Source organism: Tubulanus polymorphus, chromosome 1 (genome assembly GCF_964204645.1).
Source record: "Tubulanus polymorphus chromosome 1, tnTubPoly1.2, whole genome shotgun sequence".
Classification (NCBI taxonomy): domain Eukaryota; kingdom Metazoa; phylum Nemertea; class Palaeonemertea; order Tubulaniformes; family Tubulanidae; genus Tubulanus; species Tubulanus polymorphus.
This window is the reverse complement of record NC_134025.1, coordinates 28,268,880-28,285,533: the sequence shown is the minus strand read 5'-3', so window position 1 is coordinate 28,285,533 and position 16,654 is coordinate 28,268,880. Positions and strand designations below refer to the sequence as shown.

General features: G+C 36.6%; 1 protein-coding gene across 1 annotated transcript in view; it reads right to left on the bottom strand.

Annotated features, from left to right (window-relative positions):
- The window catches only part of LOC141915193 (relaxin receptor 2-like), a 29,229-nt gene that overhangs the window by 1,497 nt on the left and 11,078 nt on the right, over positions 1 to 16,654 (bottom strand). The window contains exons 2-7 of the mRNA XM_074806641.1: positions 14,512 to 14,656; positions 10,290 to 10,361; positions 5,561 to 5,632; positions 4,818 to 4,889; positions 3,029 to 3,258; positions 261 to 875 (exon numbers count right to left, since the gene is read on the bottom strand). Coding sequence (XP_074662742.1) covers positions 261 to 875; positions 3,029 to 3,258; positions 4,818 to 4,889; positions 5,561 to 5,632; positions 10,290 to 10,361; positions 14,512 to 14,656 — 1,206 coding nt within the window. The remainder of the gene's footprint in view (positions 1 to 260; positions 876 to 3,028; positions 3,259 to 4,817; positions 4,890 to 5,560; positions 5,633 to 10,289; positions 10,362 to 14,511; positions 14,657 to 16,654) is intronic.

The following is a 16,654-nucleotide window of genomic DNA, read 5'->3' as shown; positions in this document are numbered from 1 at the left end:
TCTTTCACAGTTTGATCCACGATTTATGCAAATGAACAGATGATAATCAGATATTACCTAGAAACCAAACTCATCGCAGATTTTCGGTGCAAAATTTTGTATCTAATTCTATCAAAGGTATTTTGAACACGAAGACATAAGATTTTTTAGCATGGTAAATCATAACCACAAGATCAGTCGCCAAAGTCTAGACGAAAGAAGAGCAAAATGATATTATTTTTTTTTTATTTTTTGCGTCTAGGCTTTGGTAATATAATTACCTGGTATGTTAGTTCCTAGGATCGCCAAAGCATTCACAGTTGCAATTGGAATACCACAAATCAGATTGGTGACGACTATAAGTGAAAATCTCATAGCAACAGCTAGCTCTCCAGTTTGATCTGCACGAGCTCCTTCCCTGGTCCTCTTTATACTTATAAACATACCTATATAACACCATATCAACACAACCATGCCTCCGACATTTATACCAAAAAACAAAAAAGACGAATACCACCAGCCATACTGCGATTGTCCATGATTCGTTAATGGTAAACACATGCCATTTCTACCGTAGAAATTACCGAATAAGTCTTTAGATATAAACGGAATTGAAGCGAACGTTATTCCGATGATCCATAGTAAAGTCAGTACGAGATAACGATGTCGACATTCCCCGATAGTCGAATACGGAAAAGTTATTCTAAGGTAGCGCTCAACGGCCATACAAGTTAGTATAAGTAATGATACCTGATAAGGAAATGTGGCCAAAAACCCGGTTACTTCGCAAGTCCAACTGGTTAACCATTTTCGGGCATGGCGGTTGTATTCACTACGGAATTTGACATCATGCGCGCCAATTAATATCAAATACACTCCTATCAACAAATCGGACGCTGAAAAACGAAAAAAGCAAAATCTCAGCACTAAATTCTTTCTCAACGTTTGCGTTGTCTCAAAAGCTTTACGTATTTTGTTTTGTATCTACAACTACTGAGTACGTATATACGTAGTTCGACTTTTTGGGAGGGGAACACATCCGGTCCTGATCGATCACTGCCACTATGCGCTTAATTGTCTCCAGATAAAAATAGATTACAATTAATACTAATTGGAAGAGGAAGTATGACGGAATAATCTTCCTCGGTGCTAAAAGATCTCCTAATAGGCGAGACATTTCGTTAGTTTTTGTACTGGTATTTTTAGTAGATTCTCGGTGACACTGACAAATATCGTGCATCTCGAACTGTTCCCTTGTCTCTAGTCTATACATGATCGATGGTTTAATTCACTACCCATATCAATTATAGGATAATTAGAGCCTGTTATAAGCGTATTAGTTATCATTATATTAGACTTATGATACTCATGTGTGAAAATAGAATAAGCTTTTTGAATCTAATATGTCACAAAACGCAATGAGTTCGAATAAATCACATTTCGTAATCATCATTATTTAGATAAAATACGTTTAGTTTCATCGATTTATTTTTATTAAATCTATCAGATTTACAATGACATCGATACACATGTCAAAATTATGTGTATTTTGAAGTTTTCATTAATTGGTAAATTGTACATTTATATATCATCAGCACTGTATGATATATCATCAATTCATCTCCTTCAAACTGGATTTTATAGTCATCCTCTCGCGAAAGCCGATAGACGAGAGTTGATTGCTGTATGGTATTATAAATAATGATTTACCGCTGCCAAATAGTACTGAAACCGATCTGATTCTGACATATATAGGTCCCAAATGTAGAATATGTTATCGGAATGTGCTTTAGACATGTATGATCAGTGATAGAAAGGGATAAGATGTAAATTTCTATTGACCCGCTAATCATCTCACTGGGAGTTTATAGTCGATTCGGTGAGTGGAGTAAGTTCATTCATTCGTTTCAGATAGCTCTGCGCCACACGTAATGTACAATACGGCAAAAGACGATTGCATTGCGATCACTAGCGACCAAACCATAAAACTATCATTCATATCCCGATCAATTCTAATGAATCGATAGATTGCGATGAAAAGTGAATTAGAGGTCAGTTAATTGTAACGTTACGCCCCTTGCGTGTAGCTATAAGCTAAGAGTTACTCCAAGCTCTAAGACAGTTCGGGTCAGTGCATCATTTGCGACACGAAATCAATCAAATGAACACTGCTGTTCTTGCCCAAGGAATGCTAAAATTTCAGATTTTCGGTCAGGCAATGTAATAACAATATCGGCAATCTAATATCTGCATATTGTCTAGTCACTCGCGCGCATGATGCAAAAAACATCCCTAACGTGTTTACTGAGTTCCACGCGCTATTTCGGTTTTTTCCTAGCTTTATCAGCAGTGCGACAAAGTCCTCATCACGGAACATTGATTGTAGCGAAGAAAAATTGCGTGTAGACAAAGCCTTCGTGATACTTCGAGATGCCTTTAATCATTTGAATATTAAGTTTGAAGACAGCAGAAAAAGCCTCCACACGTCAAGCCATTTAGTATTAGGTCGGTTCGTTCCGAATGTATGCCGTATAGAACCTCTTCGTCTGACTTTTGAAGCTGTTTTGGAAAGATCGGGCTACCTTTCTTTTTCTCTCTGTCTCTCTCTCTACAATGTGCCCAACATTCTGTAAATACCTCACGCAGTTGGACACCAATACACAGGGTTTTTATTAGATTCTCTTAATAAAACGGCTATGAATTGGTTTTGGCCGTTTATAAGCCGTGCGAAGTAACAAACCATACAAATACAAATGCTTATAGATAACTAAAGCTGAAACCATCAATTAATGGCTATTTGTAGCCGGGATTACAATACATTAGATACTTTAGGCACTTCCACCGCTGTAGATGAATAAGCGAAGAAAAGAGCTAGCTGAACTAAAATTTTATGAATAAACTGAATTATCGGCATAATTCTGCAGTAAAATCGGTTGCATTGATAAATATCTGCCTCTGATGTTCTGTCGTGGTGCAATACGAAGGATGGTTAATCATATTTAGACTTGATTTACGAGTTAGAAAATAAGGGCTTATTTCAAAGACATACCGCAAAGGTTCTTAACGTAAAGTGATTGAGCTGGATTCTCATCTTTGGCGATAATTCTACCGATGAATACGAATATGTTTCCGGTACATGTCAGAATAGCCACTATCCAGATACAGCTTCTGTGAAGCGGTGAATCGAGTAGATCTTGCGTGGAACTTATACCGTCGTTTTTAGGCTCGCAATAACGAACTTGCGGAGCGTAACTACAGTAACCAAACTCAGCAAAGTACCTGAAAATGATATAAGTACTAGCAATGATAAAGTACAGAATAAATCATACTATGATAACATAATAAACTAAGAATGCTCTACATTTCAAATAGACGAACGAACGAGTTTGATAAACTTATTTTGAATCGATGCATCTTATTCTGTTGAATCGGTTTCCAGAATTTGATATACGGCTTAATAAAGAAAGGCATCTTCTTATTAAAAGCGGCGTTTGATATGAAAGATTCATGCTCGGTTCATCACCCCAGCTTGCCGTTTATTTTCTCTAATGTGCATAAGAAACAACATGTCGACGGTTTCAACTGAGTTTTTTCGACTAAATTCGTGCGACGATCAACGATTTATTACCGGGAATACATCGATCGAGGCGTAATGTCTTTTCGAGTCTTGCCGGGTAAATAAAACTAACTAAGCGCATGGTCAATTAAGGTGACACGTTCGGGTGGCAATAAATCTAATAATCTCAAGTTTATCGCGAAAGAGATAAAATTTGTAAAGACATTAAAGCAAGCATTATTGCTAACGTGTCTTCTTATTTATGATATGAATAGATGTAGAACGTAACGCTAAAAGTATTCATTATTTGATCAAAAGTTATTTGATCACGCGTGCGTGGTTGATTTTATGGTTGTCAAACTTTTCTCAAATGTCTCACTATTTCGAAAATCGAATTACAGTTTGATGATTGTTTCCTCTGGAGACGAAGTTTCTAGGGTCATGGTGAAATTTATGAAATAATCTGTCTCCAGAACGAGGATTTATTGTAGATATTCCAACCTACTTTTACGTATGTACTTTATGGGACTGCTTCACAATTTGTACCTTCTTTAAATTTGTCTTCGTGAGATCAATGAATATATTTGGGATTATTTGCGCTGCGCATTTTCGGTAACAATCTTTATCAATACAACATTCAAAGACTATTTATTGCAGACACTTCAAGATTCTACCATTGGGTAGACAATTTATTAAAGAATCGTCTAAATGTTATAACTAGGAAGGAAACATTATAGGTTAAGTTCTTAGAAAGTGACCTTGATATTCCAAAGATGAAAGACTTCGTCAAATAGGTTTAGAATCCGATGTAAAACAATTAGGTACTGGTAGCGAACAAACAATGGACCAATATACAATAAGACAAGAACATGAGGCGCAAACTACTTAACTGTTGTTTCACTTGGGGATGGCTGTAATACAAGGGCACTTAAAGCAAGTGTCGACACGTCAGATCAAATAAGTGACCAAAATTAATGACAGTCTTATATTACTAGTTGGAAAAGTTTCTCGTGATAAACGACTTTTTGTTTGTAAAATCGATCACAATTTAAGTCGACATGCGACTGATTAATCGTTGTGGTTCATTTTACAATTATCGACTGCTTTCCGAAGTGTTTTTTCACTTGTTCGTCTGCGGATGTAGCACTCTGTTGTTCGTCAAACAAACGACTCCGCGGCACAGAATAGTGACAGAGTACTCCGTACTTTTGTATTCTGCTGTCAATGAATTAGTTCTCTCTTAGTTTCACGGAGTTAACACATTTCGAAAATTCATACTTACGCTAATTCTAATGCCGTCATATGCGCAAATATACTAGTGCTTATATTATCCAAGTATATATGTCTCATTTCCCTAAAAAATGAAAGGATGTACGATGACTCTGAAATTTCATCCATCGAGGAGCCATATATAGCATGATCATCTTTTGGCACAAATTCACGTATAAATGATAAGAGACGATTAAGGAAAAATGATTTCTTCAGTCAAATAGCGCGTTTGCAAATCCAAAAAAAGATATTTTTCAGAATTAGATTCTACACCGAATGTTGTATATCATTTGAACACTAAACTTAGCATTTGATGGATAACTATGGGTTTTTCTTGAGTGAAGAATTATATTTCGCTAATGGTGTCATGTGTTATAACATGATCTGCGTGAATGACATCTGAATAGCGAATCTATACACGCTTCTATTTATCCGTTTGAGATATTATCAATTTTGGTCGCTGACAACACGGAACCGAATATATCAACGTTGTATCAATTTTCGCGAACATAACTGTCAACTTAGTTTTCACTGTTACTGGTAACTACCGGACACAATCCTACGGTAACATTGCAGCGACAAGTATTTTGTAGTCTAAATTATGGCCATTACAGCCATTATTGACGACGATATATCTCGTTATAAAAGACAGCGTAATCTATATGCTCTTTTCATTATCTATCAATTCATAATTCTTCCAACATATCGTTGAGACGTACGCCTCAAACCATTCTCTTCACGCCGTACGTAACTTACAGCGTGGCCAGTTTAGTGTTAAACTGGAACAGATCTTCGGATATCGTCTTGATTTCATTATTTCCCAGATCTCTGAAATGTATAAATTACATTTCGATAAAGCATTTCATTTCCCCCCACAGAATGTAGTTTTTGGATCTTTGTCAGAACACCGAGCTGTTTTATTTCCAAATCGTTCATTGAATACCGAACTAAGTTCCACGATTAAATTCAACAATCATCATGATAATGTCATTTAACCCAGACTCAAATTTGATTAAATCATTCAATATCCTAGAGAAATCCATCTCACAACTTCCAATTGTCCAAACATTAACTTTCGTTAGACATTTTACCAAAAATACACATTGATCAATATTCACAGTACATATGGGAAATGAAGTCTACCATTCTTTGATTAAATACATTATCTGTATTTGCTCATCAAATAGAATAGACCTAACCACAACCAATAGAAGAAAACATAGACTTTGTTAAGACAAACTAACTGACTAACTGACGTCCAAAAATGTTCCAACCATGAATAGACAATATTTAACGATGTGATTCGAAGAGCTGGATCTATCGGATTCATTTCCCGATACGTTGCAGTTTTTTTTGCACAAGGCCATCATCGGGAAGGAGACGAAGCAGAACGAGACGGACAAAAGAAACTGTTAACAGAATTATGTTAAGCCACTGGTAGGAAACGTTTTTAGATAATCTGTTAATAGAAAGACGATCGTGAAATCGTGCTATCACGGCCGAAACCACTACAGCTAGTTACTACGAACCACGTTTAGAAAGTGTTATTATAGTTTTCTACTGTCGGTTTTGGATCTTTGCGTCTGTTAGAATAGAAGACAATTTTCTTTCCCCGGTGAATACCGTGGATTCTGCAACTTAAAACGATGTATGAGTAATCGCGCACGAACACCACTATTCCCAGTGACACCTGGTTTCAGCTAACAGACACAATCATCCGAACCCACAGAGGATCACTTTTTACTACTACACGGCATGGAGATAATGGATGCTTATATAAAGGTTGTAAGGTTAATGTACAATGACGTTTAGTTTGAGACAATATAAAATTATATCGGGACATGTATATAATTCATAATATTCAAGTCAATATCAATCACTGTCATAATTGTCGTGTTATAACCACCAGGGACCACATAGCCTATCTGCCAATCTATATAATCAATTTTCTTTTCCCATACAACCCAATAAATCAACAACATATTCTATTTGATTAACCCTGCCATTGTGTATTTGGTAGTCAAGTTCCACTCGGGTTGTACTGAAAAATGGTGGCGGTTCCCATGTCATCGGAATTTTGATGATCGAATGCACTAAAAACTCGGTCTTCATACGGAATTATTTGAAAACATACTTAATATTATCAATTCTTTTTCGTGGAGTCGAGTGCGTCATATCAGAATAGGTCTGTGACATTTGAATCTCACGTATTCGATCCCGACACGAGGTTAATAGATGTTGTCACCGAGAGATCTGTAGCGATTCAGTGTAGCGACTTGGTCTCGCTGGGTTTCGTGGTTCTCGAACGAATGGGCGCCGGATCTGAGCTCGGGAGGAGTGATGCTTTAGACATGTGTGGAGAATGCTTTGATAAATTGATACTATATCGGTAGATTTACGAAATTCCACACAGAACGAAATAAATCACGAAAGCTCGATGGTTCATGTACCGACGTCACCATCGGTGGCTGGGTGGCTGGCTCCATTGAAGATTTAATTAACGGTACATTTTCAACGGATAACATCAAAGACAAAATATCGATGGTTATTTCGAATAACATCGCGGTATTAGAAAAAAAACTTACAACGATTGTAGATTTTTATTATGATGGAAAATCCTATGAGGCAACGCACGGATTTTGTTGAATGAGATTTTTCTGGAAATAAGAACATACTAAAGGTTAATAAAAACATTCCATCCACGAATGCACGCGAAACCCATCTACGTTATAAGATTGTCAAATCAATATGGGGTATAGAATTTTAGAATTGAAATTCAGAATAGCGGACTTTATTAGTTTCTGATTTCGTCGTCTGTCTAGACGAATGAAGCGTAAATCAAATTGAACCGATGCCGAAGTTATTCATTCAACTGCTCACCGTATCTCATCATATTCACCACTAAAATCCTCGTCAAAATTATCTCTGATTCAATCAGTTTGAAAGGGGTATTGCCTATAGATTACGGCAAATCAATTTATAGCATTTGTTTTGGGAAAAAAAACCCTTTCAGCGTTATTTCCGACTTAGAAAATAGTAATTCACCCGGATAGGTGTACAGTAAGGTACTTACAAATGCAAAAGATTTTTCAAATGCCAGAAAACGTCTTCAGGAAGTTCTGTTATTAAGTTGTGATGTAACGTTCTGGAATTTTTAAAGAACGCATTAAGTTGGACACGACGTGTCGCGATACATGCAGCTTAATGGCTATTTACACGAATTCAACACATTTGCTGCAGGAAGATTTCATTTTCATCGAACTGACGAAAGAACTATAAATACGCGATGTTGACGCTAGGAATAGGGCTTCAATCGTTTTGGGAGTTCGGATATCCAAATTCGATCAGAGAATTAGCAGTATTTGAACAATCGAAACAGTACTGATCTGTCAATGTTGACAGTTCCTAGCGTCACTAAATCCAGAATCTCTACAAGCGAAACGTAAAACCCTTTTGATGATTACTACCTGAACGAAACGAATCTAGAGGCTTATTCGGTTACGTTTACATAAACGCAGAAAAGAAAACTTAAACTTTTGTTCCAAATAATTTGCATAATCGATTTCGTTTTTTGGAATAGATGATAAAAACACGTAATTTTCCCCTGTAGAATTTAATGTTGATGCACACGTCAATGTTATATTTCACAAATGCGTCTCAAGCCAGTGGTTTTTCATATAACCAAGGTGTCACTGTTAGATTAATTACGGTCATAATCAATAATGAAAAGTGACAGTGATTTACTTACAACCATTTGAGATGTTTCAAACCGTAGAACGCCTCACTATCAATATGTGAGATGGTATTGTTGCTAAGGAACCTAGAAAATTATAAAGAAGCAATTTTGACAATGAAATTAACTCGTCGAACAAGAATAATAGGGTCTGGTTATATATCTTCCACTGAAACTACTAGTTATTGAAGATTAGCTATCGATTTTTTTCTGATAAGAAAAATGGTGAACGCCAACATCAAAATGGAACAGCCAATGAATGGAAACAATCTCAAGCAACCGATGGTGGTCTTTTTGGGGATTTACTATCACTGGTTTTTCATTATCTCTTACAGAATTGCTCATTGGTTAAATCCCCGCTAGTCAGTCACGTCTCGCGAGTAATACTAGCCAGAAATACTGCCTGCACGTGGTATTCAATCGAGGCACGATTGTATCATTCTCTTTGAAAGAGATTTTTCAGCTAAAACTTCTGATATTTTTAATGTTAGGCTGTGCACTTTGAAACATTGAGAAAAAATCGAAAGCCTTTTAGATATTTTCTTAACTCTATCTTATCCGTTTTCTTACAATTCTATGGGAAGATATTTCACTATCGGGAAATTGGAGAAAAAATTTGACATTTGTTGACGTCAGTTCCTATGGTCATGAGCGGCACTACCTCGTAAAAAACGCTCGACGGAAAATTGGTCTCGATGATTTCAGATATCTGATATCTGATAAGCGCAGACAATCTCGAGGAACAGAGGAAAAATACTGCTGTCTGCGACAGAAATACTTACAACCACTGGAGACTGTGTAGATCGATGAAATTTCTTCCCAATAAACTTATCCGATTTTCATCCAAATATCTACAATAAACGACTGACGATCTTTGACATTCTTCGAATCTAATTCATAAGGTGTAAGCTGCTGACAAAACGAACAAAAATCTTCTCGGGACCAGATTTCAACGAAAAGCAGTAACTATCTGTTTTGATCTGAAAAGTCGAATCCCGAGACCGATAAAACCAATCCCTCGAGTATTGGGACGAGTCTTGCATGGTGATTAAATTGAATTAAACGAAATGATATCTCTCGCGAGATCGAGCGCGATTTGCGCTGTAAATCTGACCTTTCAGGAAGTTGTTTTTATCGTATTTAGCCCGTTATTGAGCTCTGTCTCGATATAAAGAAACATCAATAACTTATTGACATATTGAATAAGAGGTCGAGTGATATGGGAATTCTTTTAACAAAAGTGCCGGTATTCGCATGTCATCACAATCATAAGAATACGAGAAGAATTTGTCTTATAAGATTAACGGCACAGTTGGCAATATGTTTGCTTGACTGTATTTGACAATATGATAGTAGATTGTTATTCTCAGAAATTTGACCGGACGATAATCCGGGTGTGCGTCTCGCAACAGCGATCCAATTATCATGATGGAATCGGCGTTATCAACCGATAGGATTTTCAGACGGTTAAGAACATTCGATGATTTTCGATGAAATAACCACGATTTCATCGGAATTAAAGAATCAAAATTTTTAAAACCATTTCAATTTAGCCGAAGAATATCTACATATCTCGTTTATCACCTCTTTACCTTTGCGAAGTTACCTTAATATCGATATCTCTGAGTTCTGTAATTGATCAAATAATTAAAAACGCATCCATTTCGGCGACGGTCGAAAATACAGCAGAAATTTGTCACCTTGCGAAATTAATGAACCGATAAATTCAGACGAACTCATAAATTTACTTACAATTTCTGTAACTGATATAAACCGTCGAACATTCCTTGATGGACGTCCGTTATACCATTTCTACCAAGATGTCTGTGAAAAAGAACGGCACAGAATGAAATACTAATAGTTTCGTTATTTTTTCAAGTCATAAACATCAAAACACATTTTGCTATGGTGACTTACAGAAGAGTTAGTTGATTGTATCCGCAGAAGGAGCAATCACCCAGGACCGAAAGACGATTTTCTTTCAAAACACTACACCGTGAAATACAGGAAAACAAACAAAAAAAATATCTTGAAAATACATTGCTAGTTAACGAAGTAGAACACTCGAAGCTTAAGGAGAATTTGTTGGTCAATTATCGTTATTAAAAACTTCCGATGAGCTCTCGCCAGACGAAACGACGATTACATTGGTCGCCCGATTCGACCGATATCTATATATAGCGTTAAGTAGGCACCGTGGAAATCAAGAGCTATAATTGTTCAGGGATATCAAAACTAAGATTAGCTTTTACGAGCGCCACGAAATTTCCGACCACCTTCTCCCCAGAATACGCAATGAATGTTTTAATGCGAGGGAATACGGTAAATTCTAGTTTAGCTCGGAATAATTGAACCATTGAGAGCCGTTTGAAGCAATATGGTTACAGTTGTGACTGCATCATTTGTCTGCAAATGGCCATTTTGTCAGTTAATAAAATGAGCACTAACATTGTATGGTTTGTTTGCTTCATTCAGATCCGTATGTTCTATCTACGATTACATGATTACAATTTTTCAGGGACACCATGAAGCTATTTGATCGACTAAAGAAAATATCGATCCTTTTAAAAGTTTTATCGTTTTCAGGTGTCTTAGAAATGTTTGTTATTTCATTCATACTCACAGGCCAGTTATATTTGGCGGTATGCGTTCCGGAAGTGACGTCAAAAGTAGTTTCGAACAATCGAGTTTTCGCCTGGTACATCTGCAAATCTTCGGATATTCTTCGTAAGCTATTTTTTTTTCAAATTTCCCAAGAAATAAACACAACGATAAGGTTCAAGTACAGAAATATTAGTTGCGCGGGTTTGAGAGCTGTTGTCGGTAAGGAAGTGTGTGTAACTCATTATCACAGTGTAGTGATGTAGAAATCATCGGCAAAACAGTAGAAACAAATGCGCGTCGGTGTCTAAGAGTGGTTGTACATCACGCAGCATGAATTAAACAAATTGAAAACGACATTCATCGCATCCTTATTCTAATTGAAAACGATGCCGTGAATTTATTGCAGCCGTTTTATATTTTAACTCGGTAAAATTAGCAAACATTATTCCCAATTTGTTTTTTCCCAAAAGAATATCCAGTTAGAGCCCCTCGGGGATACATTCAACGTGTCATCCAATACGCTACACTAGTAGAAACTTTCTTGTCGTCGAATATCTTGGAATGTTTGTCTATTTGCGTTGAATGATTCGCCATCACGCATTTATCGAAAAGAGGCTACAATTTCTCGGAAGAACTATTAATGGATTCTGGATATGATTTCGGACTTACGCGAGGGCATAAGAGCTGATCAGCTGCCCCTATTCTTAAAAATAGAATACTACCTTTTATCCATAGAGTAGGAATGTAAGAATGCAAGAATGAACCACGTTGGGAAAGTTTCTTTTGGAAATTCAATTTTTTATTCCATGTAAATTTATTGACGATATCTCGATCACGGTCATTGACAAAAAAATATATTTAAAATTCATAGGGCAGCTTGTGTGTATATATATATATGTACTTACAGCAGGCAAATTCTTCAGTCGAATTTTCGTCATGATTTCTCAGGATTTCCGATAATGATATATTATTGGATAAATATGACGGAAGGAAATCTTTAGGACAGCCGATTCCTTTGTACACAAACTCTGAAATTAATAATTTCACTTACTGAAAAGTTTATCTCAATAATTCAGATAAACTTTGTGAAACTTCAAAAAAGGATCCGCCAATAAAAATGTTACTGAAAAGTTCAGGGTTTGATTAATGGAGGATATGAAGTTGACATCCATCTGCATGAACTTCCCACCCATTTATTTCGATTCTGAAATAACATCTGATCTTATACCGTGTATTTCGAAAAAGTCAATTTGTACGCAGGTGTACGTGTGCACATGACGAATCAACAGATTTGCTATTTGTTGCTGGTTTTGATTGGTTACACCATTAAACTTATGAGAAATAACAAAAGACAACCTATATAGCAAAACGAAGTTGAAAATATACTATATGATGATTTCGACCGATAAAGGGTCTTTAAACATCAGAATCAAATGTAAGTGAACATTATATCTTTATGAAATCGATTCAGAGGTTTCTGTATTCTATTTCTTTCACACACCCGGAGGCAATTCAGACATGATTAAAGCTAAATGTGTAGAGAAATGATTATCTGTTAAATATAGCCCCAGACGAAATGTAACGCCGTCTTCAAAACGGTAGATTAGTATAGAATTATCGTACAAAGTCTTTACAACTAGAAAAATAAAAGATTCCATGGTTCTCTGTTTTTTTTTAATCGTCGGATATATTCATTTTAGAACCGTTTATCGTGGTTTGCACAACCTTAGATATCCGACCACTGTGTGAAGTAAAAACAAGCGCGGATGTCCCCGTAGTCTGTTCGAGTAGCGTTTAGTTTATTTGTGGACGTTGCTCGACTGAGACAGTGCGTCGAATACCAAATAGGATTAAAGCAACATTTCCCAGACGAGGAACCAACTGAACTGTTTTTATTAAAGCTCCGTTACAGCACATTGAAAAAATACATTTAAGATTGAGTTACAGCGAATCTCGTGCATTTGTCTAGAACAGACTATCTATCTATCTATCTATCTATCTATCTATCTATATATCTATCCATCTATCCATCTATCCATCTATTCATCTATTCATCTATCCATCTATCCATCTATCCATCTATCCATCTATCCATCCATCTATCTATCCATCCGTCCATCTATGCATCTATCCATCCATCTATGCATCTATCCATCTATGCATCTATGCATCTATCCATCTATCCATCTATTCATCTATTCATCTATCCATCTATCCATCCATCTATCTATCCATCAATCCATCTATGCATCTATGCATTTATCCATCCATCTATCCATCTATCCATCTATCCATCCATCTATGCATCTATCCATCTATTCATCTATCCATTCAAACCAAAAGCCACCTATGACGTAGGACGAGAAGCTATTGAGAGATGTTATCTAATACAAGAAGCTCGCATTGCGGCATCATTTCTGCTTTTCAGCATTTCGTAATTAAATACAAACATTCAATTTCGTTCGTGATCCGTGAAGCTTTCGTTTTTTTTTAGAAAAACGATCATTGCAGAGCTGTGACTGAATGAAGATGAAATAATACAAAATACGTCGGGATTGATATCGACTATTGGCGAGATGTATATGCCTTTTCGTGTCTTTCATCAACTTACAGCAGTAACTATTCACCGAGATTCTGCTGTTGACGTCATATCCGAGCATTGAATTCGAAATTTTTTACGACTTAGCAAACTAAATTACTTCGTCTCATACGCGTCTAAAAATCGAGCTGATTAGACGTACAATAGTCTCATCAGTACACGAATAGTGATCCGAGCGAATCATACCATGTCATTTCATTCCAGACGAAAAATAAACCTTCATTAATGATTAATATAACCTATTGAGATGATTCAATTGACGAACTTTTTTAATGGATAGTATCTTCACTGATTATTTCAAAAGTATCTCAGAAAAGAACGTCAACTTTCAGAAAATTGATTTTGCTTTTTATGGCCCAAGTAACTTTTTTTCTCGAAAGCAAATTGCCATCCATTTTATGTAGTCCTTAACAGTTATGATAGTATAAAGACGGAGTGTAGTAGATTTCCTGTGGTTGATGGACCTAATGCACTTTGTTACTATAATGGATAGATTTACTATCAGTTCAGTAAGAACTGAATATTGAAATGATGTAAGTTATTTCTTTTGTGCAGAACATTAAAAAACCTATAAATCTTTTGCTTCCTAAATAATCTAGGCGGTTTATGCAGTGTGAAACACGGCCAAATGCATTTGTTATTTGAACTCGATTTGACTCGTCTTACATTCGATTGACAATGTTACTTTATCCCTCGCTTTTATCGTGAAATGTGAAAACAAGTTACAAGAGAGATTCTCATAAAGATACGTCGAATTTCTACTCACTGCACGTTTCACAATATTCGTCATATTCGTTCGCGCAATCTGGTAACCCATCGCATATTCTATCTTTCGCAATACACTCAGTCGTATTGCCGCATTGTGTTTCGCCTGAAGGACAAGTCCAGTTCGCTGTTTTTTCGAGTGTCATCGAATCTGAAATCGAATAAATAACATAGCTATCAGATTTGAAATAAATGAATTTATAAAACGAGAAATCCGTTTTTGGAAAGTACTCTCGCACTGGGACGAATCCGTTTTGACCTATCCCGATTTTACGGCAAACGCATTTTAGAATCGCTTTATTTTCGATTCTCAATGCAATAATTAGTATTGACCTTTAAATTCTACTTCAGTATCTTCGGAGCTCTGATGCTTTTGTTTCGAGCAATATTTGAGACACCCGAGTTAGGGCCATTCGTCTGAAATAGATTTATCGATGAACATGTCGTTCGCGGACCCGATAGATCAATGTTTAGTGATTGATGATACCTCGCGGATATCAGAGAATTAACACGTTTTACTACATCACTGAGAATTCAAGGTCATCGAAATTCTTTCCGATTCTTCTGCTAATCCACGATTGCTGATACTTATCGGTTCACTAGAAAATCATTAGGTGATCTTTTTTCATGTTAGATCTACTCTGGCGCAATGTAGATGCTTTTGTTTGCAGGGAGCTTGCACGTAACCTTCAAAGCTTAAAAGCTGACTTCCTCTAGGTAATTGTTGTGTGGCCGGAACTGCCTTATTTGGTGTCATCCCTCCCCGCATAGGGTGCTCATACGCGCGTTTATAGTTTAGTACCTTATTTAGCAATGGGAATGGAAGTTTACGTTGATCTCTTCTAGGAATTCGGTGGACTCAGTATAAAACTGTGCATTAGACGCCCAGAAAGTACAGACTAACTACTTCAAGACGCTTCACTTCTCTAACATTACAAATTTGACAAATCATTTTTTCTTATACCGTTAACGATTGCTCTATAAATACACGATAAACGTGTTACAGCGCGCAGTATTTTTAGCACATTCTCGAATGTGTGGGCGAACTCAAAACCATTCAACAAATTAATCTTCATATATGATGTTTATAATCCCGAGCTCTGCCGAAGCCACCCGGAAACATCCGAGAATGATATTTATGACCACACGGATTACTTTCCCTTAAACAAATCAAATTGTTATCTATCGCTAGATATTCTGACTAAAAATTCCTTCTCGTTGAAACTAGCAGTCTCTAAAGCCAGTGTAATATGACAAATAGTCGGTCGTTTTCCACCCGTATCTACGATAATGAAGACCTATGGTTGATGAATAGGGGAAATTCAGCACTATTTCAGATAGTTTAATTCTTGATAACGTTTGTGTCATTTCTTCCATGTGATAAGAGCTATCGGCTCTCGGTTTGAATAGATTAAAATGATTTTTTACTCGTCGATCTTTCAATGAGCGCACATTATTCAAAGGAATCTATAATTTGACGGACTTTCATGCCACAGTCGCCGAGACGATTACGCGGATTTGTCCTTTATCGAACATGGATTGGCTTTTACATTCTGTTGAAAATTACTTTTTATTTTCCCTTCTTTACGCTAAACGGCATCAATGATTACATCACGGCTTATATAGCATAACTTAACTGGCTCAAAGGGTTGCTTCAAAATTAATTTCTTCGGATAGTCTTTTTAAATCGGTTTATTCAGTTGTCGCTATACAAACTATCATTGTTGATCACAGACGTCTCAAAGGCTATGTACAAACAACAGTCCTCTCAAATTTAATATTCTCGATATTTCATATCGGCTGATATGCCAGGTACACGGGCCAAGTTTCATTATGTTGTCCCCTGTGGAATTCGAAGTCGACTGGCTCCGTTTTCATTCGGTTTCCAGTCGGCAAATCTAATCATAAACATCCATTGATTATCGTGACACGGTTGTCACCAAAATTCTGCACTTTGAGAAAAAACACCCGAGAGACATTGACATACGTCGAAAACACGATTTCAAGCTTTATCTCTCGGGAGATGCAACGGCGTGTATAGTGCCAGTAAAAGCTATACATCCAAATAACTGAATTGTAAAAAACGGCAATAGGCTGTTTACTCATATCACGTATTAGGGTGTCCACGTCCCTGGCGAACTTACTCCAT